The following is a 10,289-nucleotide window of genomic DNA, read 5'->3' on the forward strand; positions in this document are numbered from 1 at the left end:
GGGCTATAAATTGGCTTGAGGTAGTTTTCTGTTATGGAAAGTTTTGCATTTATGGCTGCCTATGCGTGGGAAACTTGTTGATGAGAAATGATGATCTGGTTAGAATGTCTTTCAACTAAGCAATGGCCCGTCCATTATGAGATACGAATGTTTTCGGTTCAAAGTGCAATTCGTGTTTTGCATTGTTTTTATTGAAGTTTTAGTGTTTATCAAAGATTAAGGTGGCTTTAAAAGCTTGAGTGGGCCATCAAATGGCTCCTCTACACCCTCTTCCCCTCCCCTCACCTGGCCTCCCTTTCACCCCTCCTACTATTTTCTTTCACTAAGTAATACAAGGCTTCAATTCTTTTGAGACATAAGCTATAAGAGTGCATAAGAAAGAACATTATATCAACATCATTTTGTTAAAGCATAAAAAGCCATTACACGAAACAGCAAGGCATACATTTACATTCTGTACGTGTTTTCCTTAACCCTAAGAGGGTTTGTATTGGTGTTGGGACCTTTCTTGATGTATGGGGTTCACTAATTTACAAAAATTTAGTGAAAAAAAATGTGTGAAATAGCGATTAGAGAGCATGAAATTCGGCAGCCAGCTCGTGGAGGAGGGTATCGAAAATGGAATCGGACACGTCGACTGCCACAGGGGCCAATTGAGATTCGACGTCACGCCACGTGTCAGAATAATCCAGATTCTGCATGAGGTCTTGTTCCAACAGAACGTAGAGGCAGTCGTCGGCGGCAGCGGATTTTGCCGGCGGGCTCAATTCCAGGCGACGGAGCTGGTCCCACAGATGGGTAGAAGCCAATTGGGGGACACCACGTGCGCCGAGCCAGAGTCTTTCCGGCGAAGGAATTTGGCCGGAAACAAGTTGGTTCAGACAATCGAAGACGAGTCGCCGGCGCATGGCTGCCTGTCTGCTCTTCCGGTAGAGTTCGCCGCCGAAATCCCGGTCGCCGGCCGGGATATCCTGGTCCTGCGCGGCGTCCCAGTATTCTTCAAGCTCATCGTACACAGCCGCCGGGATTTGACAGCCGCCGGGCAGCCACTTCCCCGGCACGTATCCGGGTCCGCTGGCCGCACTCAGAATCTGCTCAACGTAAAGAAATTCCGTGCTTCTGATCTCCTCCGACCTTTTTTGCTGCAGTACAACCTTGCTCAGCGTCGGCTCTTCTGTTGAAATATTAGGTTTCGGTTGAATTGCCTGTTTGCCAAGCGCGGTTTCTTGTTCGAAATCCCGTTCTGCAATGTTTGCACTTCCGTCTGCAAAGATCACGAAAATATATATCGGTTTTAGCACTGGTTTCGATGCGAATTGTTTGAGTTCTGATCAAAATCGGTCGATTAGGAGAAATTTCGGTTTGAGCGCTGCCAATGTGATTGAATTCCGATCAGAATCGGTTGATTACGGTACCTGGTGAACTGATCCGGCACCGCTTGATGCTTTCTGGCGAATTGTCCGAATCGATATCGGAAAGTTGGGCTTCTAGAACGCATACGGGACTACATTGTTCCGACTCTTCTCTTCCGTCGATGGCTTTCTCCCATCTCATCTGCCCTTCCTCTCGCTTAGCTTCCCGAGGAGGTGTTCGCATTTCGTCGACGCTTGTCTGCAAAATCATCCCCAAGTCAGTCTGTTTCGCAGAGACGATCAAACAGATGCATTTCTCCAATCAAACCAACGCTTCAATTTACCTGCGTCTCACGGGACATGACGTCGACAACGTCGATGTCCTGGGGCTGCAAAGTCGGCGAAGCATCCGTATGGTTCGACTCATTCGCTGTTGGTTGTTCATCACAAACAACCATCAGGATTTCGCACCCGCTTGCTGATGAGGTAGCTTCTTCGTCCACGCCACGGCAATCTGATCGTGCCTCCAGACAAGTCGGTGATTCACCCACGGCACGGCAAGTTTCTTCTTCCGACGCCTGCGATGCAAGAGAATCTGACATCTGTTGAAGGACTGGAACTATGACTACGGGCGCAGGAGTCGGTTCTGCAGCACCTCCCGGTGGCTTACGCTGAGGTGATTCTTCCGACGTCTGTACAGGTGGTCTCAATGTGGGTTTGGATGAAGCAGAAATGTTAGTTTTAAGAGACGGAGGATCGCTCTTATAGAGAACACGATGTCGGGTGTCGGAGGTGCTGTTTCGAATTGGAGTAGAGCTATGCTCGACTTGCAAGGGGACGATCGGCGATTTACCGGTGCTCTTGACGTTGATTTTCACCTTCCTGGCCTCAGGAGAATGTCGTGGCGACAGCGGGGGCGTTTGAGGTCGAGCTTTCCGTCCCTTGATATCCTTCGAACTCTGTATCATTGCTACTTCCGTCTTCGACTTTCCGTCCTTAGTTTGTCTGCCTGATAAAGGCTTTTTGGACGTCTTTGCGCTCGGCACCGACTTCGTTGTAGTGTCCTCCGACAGCAATGGTTTATCGGAGCTCACACGGCGTTGATCCATTGGCGTCGTCCCCACGCCTCTTCGACCTGTTGTTGTAGCAAGCGGCTTCATGATCACTATCGACGCCTCTCCGGTGGAAGCACGCCCCGCAACGTTAACGCTCAAACGGCTACCTTGCCCGGCAGACGATGGAGACCTCCCCGATCGAATAGCTGATTCAACCGATGACTGCTGCGTCGGAGGAGGCGGTTCGCTCTTCTCCACCGATGGCTGAGGTGGAGGAGGACTGGCTTCCGAGACATACACAGACTTGGTTGGACCGTCGTCCATAGGTTTGATTTGAGGTCGCCGAAGTAGTCCTTTGAGGTGCATTGCCTCCAGAATCTGCTTGAGTGTCTTGCGCTCCTGCTCGGAGCTCTGCAGTCCGAGCTGCCGGAGACGTTTCTCGATCTCTTCCTGGAAGCCATTGCTGGGCCGAAGGTGGGAGGATTGATCGGATTGCTTGAGAACGACGACAGGGGTACCATCATTGATTTGCTTGGCGTTGGAGATAATATCGTCGATGTGCTTGGTGTAGGTACCGTCGTTGATTTGCCTGGTGTTGATACCATCGTCCATTTGCTTGGTCTTGAAACCATCGTTGATTCGCCTGGTGTGGATACCATCATTGTTCTGGTTGGTGTTGGTGGTGGCAACCTGCGGAGTGGGTGAAGGGGACGGACCTTTGCTCTCGGCCTGCGGGGCGGGAATGGAGGGTTTTGGAACGGGCTGCAGGAGGCTGTTCGAGGAGGCTTTGAGGCGCGGCGTGTCTGCGATGAGGGAGAGATTTTCGAGGCGTTGGAGGACGCCATGGAGGTCAGGACGAAGGGCATGGTGTTGCGAAGCGGAAGGAGGGGAGGGACGGGGAGGAGGAGGGGCGGCGGGAGGAGGGGAGGCGATGGCGAGAGGAGGAGGAGGAGGAGGGGGGGGGGGGTTGTACTGGAGGAGTTGTTGGAGAAGCTTGGCGTGGGAGGAGGAGGAGGAGGAGCGGTGGGGTGTGGGTGGTGGAAGAGGGCGAGGGGGAGGAGGAGAAGCTAAAAAAGGGGCGGAATTGCGGCTGTGTATGGGGAGATCTTCAAGGCCCATAAGGCGAGCCACCAGGTTGGGAGGGCGAAGGGAGCCACTAGTGCCATTCTCTACAACCTCATACGTAGACGCAAATTTGGGCCGAGACCCAGCTCCTCCTCCTCCGCCACCCAACCGACTCTGAATCGCTTCCCTTAAATCTGCAATTGAGCGCGGTAGCCCTCCCCTCTCGTCCAAAGATCGCCTCCCCGCCTCCTGTGCTCTCCTCTGTTGTGACCACTTCACCGCCTCCTTGTAGTCGAACGATGACGACCTCGCCGCCTCCCTTCGCCATGGTGACCCCCTCGGTGCCTTCCACATCCCCTCCTCCTCCTCCTCCTCCTCCGCCCACCTCCTCCCCTCCCCGGACAGATTCCATACCTCTTCCTCCCATTGCTCCAACAATTGCTTCCCTCCTCCTACGAATCCCCCCCCCCCCTTCCCTCCCGCCATCCTTGCTCCCCCCGCTCCCTGCTCCTGCTCCCCGTTGCTTCTCCACCTTGGGCTCTCCAAACTCTCTGCAATCCAGTCGCTCGGAATCCGCCTCGATTGTCCTCGGCTTTGGACGGAATTCTGTGTCGGGAGGGAATTCTGCTTCGCCGTTTCGCTCCCCACCTTGGGTGCATTTCTGTTTTGCTTGGCCTTTCCTTCGGCATCTCTGTTGTGCTTGGCCATTTCCCCAGCATTTCTGTTGGCGGCCTGCTCTCCCCCAGCATTTCTATCGGCGGCCTGCTCTCCTACGCCGGTCTGGGAACCAATTGCTGCGACCTGCGTAGGTTGTTGCCCACCGAAGCGGGCTTTTTTCTCCGACATTGGATAGTTTCCGCCGTTGTCCGCCTATAGGGGTACGAAAACTCCATCAAGCCATGCAAAAGACGAATACTGCTAGCATTTAGCGTAGAGAAGATACGAAGAACCCCTTACCACGGCATTTCTTGCACTCCTGCTCCGCAAATATTGTGCAATAGGAAGATCCGGCAATGGGGAGTCTGCAGAAGACAAGGACGATCAAGAGAATAGCATTTTGACGGAAAATTTCATTCAAACATGAGAAGTTTTACGTGAAAAAATCGGCAGGGCAGTGACTCCGAGAGTCATTCAGCGGAATCTAAAACGACGTACCTGCTGAGGGTGGGGGCAATTTTTTGGGTACTGAAGAACGCCTGCGAGGCGGTTGATCGAAGATTTGAAAGAGCCCGGTGATACATCCCATCTGCTTCTCTAGGTCGGCAGCATCGCCAGGCCGAAACCCCGCGGGCGGCATTGCGGCCAGGGCAGCTGGAACAGCCGGCGGATAAACTCGCAAAGCGGGACGGCAGCGAATTCAAAACCTCGAAGTGAACGGCGATTCAATCGAGACGTGGGGAAGCGATGGCTCCAGCAATTGGAGAGGGACGGATGGCTGGATAGCGCCAAGCGAGAGGGAGACAATTGGAGAGGAGGATGGGGAGAGGAATGGGAGCGGGATCGTGGGAGACGTGGGGAGGGAAGGGAACACGTTATAGAGGGAGGCGATGGCCGGCAGGCAGGCAGGCAAGCAAGCAAGCTACGCAAGGGATCGATGAAATGGTTGGAAGGGGAGCCGAAAGCCACTGTTTAATCGGCAGAGAGCGAGAGGAGGAGACGATAGAAGAAGGCGCGCAGGAGGGGCTCGTTTGAATCCTTGATCATTCCGTCTCGATCTTGCCAGCTGCTTTCGCTCTCACAATTAGATGATCGCAACCATTTTCTGTTCAAATCTCTCAATTCGACGCATCAATCCAAAAGCCACAGCTATAAATCTTGCTGTGAGGCCAGTGATTGGAGAGAGGCGAGTAAAGAGCCGGCCACTTTGTTACGGCGTCATGTGACGATGCTTCAGTTTAGACAAGGGAAGTAATGGCGGAAATGTGCATGGTAGTGAAGACGAAGCTGCTCCAGCTAAAAGAGGAAACTGCGATCAACGATGTTGATGAAAAGAGAGTAGTACCTTGGCTATGGCGAAGCTCGAGCTTTCTTTCTTTGGCTATGCAGGCAAAAGCTTTAGAAGTTGATGAGGATGATCCATGCAAACTTTTGTCACGATGAACGAGAAATCTGGTCGCGGATAAAGCTCCATCTCTTTGTCTTCCGTCGTGCTCCCCACGTTTATTTTCAAGCCCACCATTCTTTCATCTTCTGAGCTTCATGTGCCGAAAATTTGCGATTCACTTCTCTAACGTAATGTGATTAAATTGCCGGCAGAAAGACGATCGTTGCCTGATTGCCCTCTCCCAACCGAGAGATTCGTACGTCGAACGAACGATCCCGTTCAAAGGCCTTTGGCATTTGCATAGCATCCAAACCTTCTTTGGTAGACATCTCCATCCCAATCCCCACATGCACAACCCACAACCGAAACGTACTAAGTTTAACGATTCACACCAACCTTTGACATTTTTTTAAACACATACAAAAACCTTCATATTGAGAATTTTAAAGGGTTTTATTGAAATTGGCCTTAAATTTTTCAGGGTTTTGAAACCTCTTATTTTCAAATTTCCAAAATTTGTCATTTGCCTAGATTTTTGGTGAACACTCCGACCCACTAAGTGAACACTCCGACCTACCACCTTCATGTCATAACCAGGGGCATGGAGAAGTACCTCCAAAGACTTTACCCTAGCTAGAATTCATTCAAGCTTGCTTGAAGCATCTGATATGAAATATTGTATTCCTTTAAGAATCTCCTAGCTATGTGAGGGGCTTTAATCAAGCAATTCTACATGCGCTCATGAGGGGTGCAACCCATTGTTTTTATTTCTTTAAAGAATAAATACGCTTAGCCAACTCCTTTAGCAGCACAACATCTACAAACACGCGATAATGTTACGCTTTAAAGCTTCATTGACTTCTCCAGTAGCTCAACATCCACGAACAAATGATGAATTGTAATGTTTTGCATAACATCACACCAATGGTGAAGACTAGGAGGAGTTGTGACTTAGTTCAAGTTTACTTTAGATTTTCTCATGCTTTTATGCCCCTTCTTACTCTTAGTTAACGTGGTTGCTTTGGGCATGGTTGCATGTGTAGTTTGGTTTACTGTGTGTAGTTTTGTTTGAGGTGTCAATGATTTTTGTAGTTCCTAATCTGATGAGTTGGTCAATTATATTATAATAGCTTATGTTACCCATGATATTAAGTGCAGCTTTTCACAAGGTCTATATCATGACATACTAATTGACCTTACTAGACTAATAGGGGACTCATTTATTAAACACCTTACATAAACAAATCTTATACAATATTGCCATTAAACAATAGCATACAATGGTATCATCTTTATTTGGTCATTAAACCATGGGCAAGAATAGCATGTTGAAAACTCACCCTTGTTGCCACCATAAAGGAATAAAAAGTGAACACTCTCCCATATCATTATGCCTAAGAAAATAAGGTGTCCTAGTCTAATAGGTGTTCGTATGTTAAGGGATCATTAAATAGAATCAACACGAGGATAGATTATGTCCTATGAGGCCTTAATCTTTAGCAATATGAGCTTTTTCATAGTTACTAGAAAGGTTGTTTGGACATTGTTGCATTTAAATTATTGCTACATGGCTCAAATTATTTTTCCATATTAAATTATAACATAAAGAGCATTAATGGGATCTCAAACTCATTGTACATACTAAGTTGATGACTTATTAGTAGATAGAGTTACATTGAGATGCCAAGGACTAAAAAGGGCATCAGTGATACGATTTTGTTAATTAGGCTGTGGCTATTGCAGAATCAGGGGGAGAGAGAGTGGAGTGCACATGTTACATCAACTATAATACTGTGACCACGGTATAAGGCGGGAAGCCAGAGGGCTTGGCAGCACTTGCATTAGTAGGGCCTAAAGGGGTTGGGTCTAGGGTCATGCCCAGACCTAGGCATTTATGAGGTGGTGCACATGGAGTCCTAGAGAGGGCTGAAAAGAGAGGAGTCCCTTGTGGGACATGTGGCACCAAAGTTAGAAGCCCTCTATGATTGAGTAGATGTAACATTGGTATTAGAGTCATGATGAGGAAGGCAGTCAAGGGACGCGCTTTCATATGCACACATCAGTACCAGAGTTTGGGGTCGCACGCGTAGAGACATAGATTTTTCTTTGTTGTCCTTCGTTCCTTACATACTGTGTAACTCTAATTTGGTGGGCGGCTGGCAGCAGGGCATTAATGCAAGTCTGCATCCTTTCTAGTTCAGTGAGCATGGAGGGGTCATGCGGGGATCATCTTTGTTGCAGGGTCGTGCGGGTGTCAGTTATGCTACAACCTACTATAACTCAGACTCTTAGAGGTCCAATCAGATGTGATCTAGAAGGGGCAACTTAGGGGCTTCCGCCGTAAGCCTTACGAAAGATGCTTTGGAAGTTTGTGACTTTGAAAGACAAGCTGCACAGCTGCTGCAGCTACTACACAGCACATAGCTACTCCCCGTTGGGCCGTTGTCATTTACCAAGTCAGTAGGCCTGAGCGATGGCGCTTGAGTCCTATCAAGGGATTCAGGGCACTCCTGCGAAGTAGCACATTGAAATTCAGTTTCGCCTTGGGTTCTAGGATCTTCAAGGGCGCAAGAAACCACGAGGTGAAGAAGCAGCTTATCACACGGAAATTGGAAGCTGTGCCACATCATCTAAGGTCTTTTGACTTTTGAAAAGGCCACATTAGCAATGCCTTTATACCCCCTCTAAAGTCTGAACCCCATCTCTTTCCAAATGTCTTGAGGTTCTTTTCACTGCCCTTTATACCCCTCTCTCCTTAAGGCTTTTTCCTTCTCCCAAGCTTCTCAGATCCTCTTCAACCCTTTTGCCAATCTATTGAACCTTGTCATAATCAAAAGAAGAAAGTGGGATTTCGAAGTTCGAGATCGAGAGAAAGCGTGAAAGGCGGGATTGAAAGAATTGTGAATTAGAAGAAAGTAAAACGTCATGGATCGAAGAAAGCATGAAAGCGAATTCAAAACCATCGTACAAATACCAAAGAAGTGGGTATCACATTTATTTTTCTCTCTGATATAAAACGTTTTGCTTTATTATTTCTGGAAAATACGCGTCTTTAAAATGACAACTCCAAAAAGGGACAATATGGTTAGAGAGGCCAAGGAAAGGGCTAGAAAAGGAAAAGTGATAATTGGAGACGAAACACATGAGGGGCACATGAGGAGGTACAAATTGAAACTTAAGAGGATAATGTGGAAATAGAGGACATAGACTACGGTGATTATGGAATTCCATATACGGAATTCACTAAACTTGAACTCGAATGCAAAATATAGAAACATAGCTAGGAGTTATCAGTGATACATTGAAAACCCTAGCTGAAGCCATAACTAAGTTAACTGATTCTCAATCGGTAACTATTATAGAAAAATCATTGATTCCTTCTAATCAAGTTAAGAGGTCCACCTCTCGACTTAAAGAAACCTCTAATATCCTTAAGGACTTGAAATCGTCAATTTTCAATGGAGAAGAAAAGGAGTGTAATAAAGATGTGATTAATACGTTCTTGCAAAAGTGGCACGACTTCCATCAACTCAAGAATACTCCTGAAAAATCAAGTCATGGAAGCAAGTCTTTCCCTTGGAAATAAAGCCTATAAATGGTGGATGAGCCTCAGGGAAAATGATAGAATTCCTAGGTATTGGACTGAGTTTGAACAAGCCTTCCTAAAAGAATTTTTATCAAAAAATGAATTAGAAAGAGCGTGGGAAGCTTGGGACAATTGCACTATGGGTAAAAATCCTCTAGTCCAATACATAGTGAACTATAGGGAGGCAATCCTTAAGTTGAAGGGAATTGATGAATTTCAAAAGATAAGGGGTTTCATGAGAGGTCTCAAAGACACTTATAAGGTTGAGGTAAAAAGAAATTCTCCTAAAACCTTTGAGGGAGCCATTAAGTATGCCCAAATATACGACAATACGATGGGGAAATTCAAATTTGAAACTTCAGAGCAAACTGGTTTTGTTCCAAAGTTCAACAAATTTCCCAATTTGAAAAGGAAGGGGCACTTCAAGAAGGAGGTTTCTCAGGTACCACCTAAGAAACCTCAAACACAAAATTATCCTCTCTTGAAGAAAGAGGATTATGAAAGGGCTAGGCAAGAAAATCTTTGCTTCAAATGTTTGGGCAAAGACCATCCTGCTTGGAACTGCCCTAAGAATAAACAAGTGGGAGCTAAAGCCTCAAATAGACCTCCACAAAAACAAGTACATGCGGTGCAAGTGTTGTCGCTTAATGGTACTGAAAAGTACACCAAGGTAGAGGTCTATCATGAGGATAGCACCCACATGTTTTGTCTATCATCGGCAATGTGGTAGCCCATTTGGTCCTCACGATTTAATGAGGATGTATGGAAAAATTAAGGGGCAAAGAGTAAGAGTGATGGTCGATGATAGTGCAGCACATAATTTCTTAAACTACACATTAGTTAAGAAATTAAAACAATTTTATGTCTTCTACATCAGAAAGAAGTAATATTGTTTTTTATAATGTTAAAAAGTATAAACCTTCTTTCAATGATTTAATGTTTGAATTTAAGGATGTTTTTCCGTCTAATTTGCCTGATGGTTTACTCCCTGAGAGAGAAGTAGATCATAAAATAGATTTAATTCATGGATCTACCCCTGTTTGTAAACCCCCATATAGGCTTAGTCAAAGGGAGGAATGTGAGGTCCAAAGGCAATTAACAGAATATCTAAGAAAGGGCCAAATCCAACCAAGTAGCTCACCTGGGTCTGCACCAATTTTACTGGTCAAGAAAAAGGATGGTACTAT

The 10,289-nt window shown here is 46.9% G+C and overlaps 1 protein-coding gene across 1 annotated transcript; it reads right to left on the reverse strand.

Moving 5' to 3' along the window:
* Nucleotides 1-518: 518 nt before the first annotated feature.
* Nucleotides 519-4,998, reverse strand: LOC147899428 (uncharacterized). The gene is made up of 5 exons (XM_087377725.1): nt 4,628-4,998; nt 4,430-4,494; nt 1,697-4,342; nt 1,416-1,611; nt 519-1,264 (listed from the first exon to the last, which is right to left on the reverse strand). The coding sequence occupies exons 1-5, from the start codon at nt 4,767-4,769 to the stop codon at nt 570-572; spliced, it is 3,744 nt and encodes a 1,247-aa protein (XP_087233851.1). The 5' UTR covers nt 4,770-4,998; the 3' UTR covers nt 519-569.
* Between the last annotated feature and the right edge of the window lie 5,291 nt (nt 4,999-10,289).

Source organism: Dipteris shenzhenensis, chromosome 8, assembly GCF_047967505.1.
Source record: "Dipteris shenzhenensis isolate YYH24624 ecotype China chromosome 8, Dip_SZ_1.0, whole genome shotgun sequence".
Classification (NCBI taxonomy): domain Eukaryota; kingdom Viridiplantae; phylum Streptophyta; class Polypodiopsida; order Gleicheniales; family Dipteridaceae; genus Dipteris; species Dipteris shenzhenensis.

Bases quoted from the DNA above. Each gene is read 5' to 3' on its own strand.
- LOC147899428 (XM_087377725.1), bottom strand. From the start codon at position 4,769: ATGCCGCCCGCGGGGTTTCGGCCTGGCGATGCTGCCGACCTAGAGAAG. The intron at 1,612-1,696 runs GTAAATTGAAGC...ATGATTTTGCAG, and splicing joins TCATGTCCCGTGAGACGCAG to ACAAGCGTCGACGAAATGCG. The intron at 1,265-1,415 runs GTACCGTAATCA...TGATCTTTGCAG, and splicing joins GTGCCGGATCAGTTCACCAG to ACGGAAGTGCAAACATTGCA.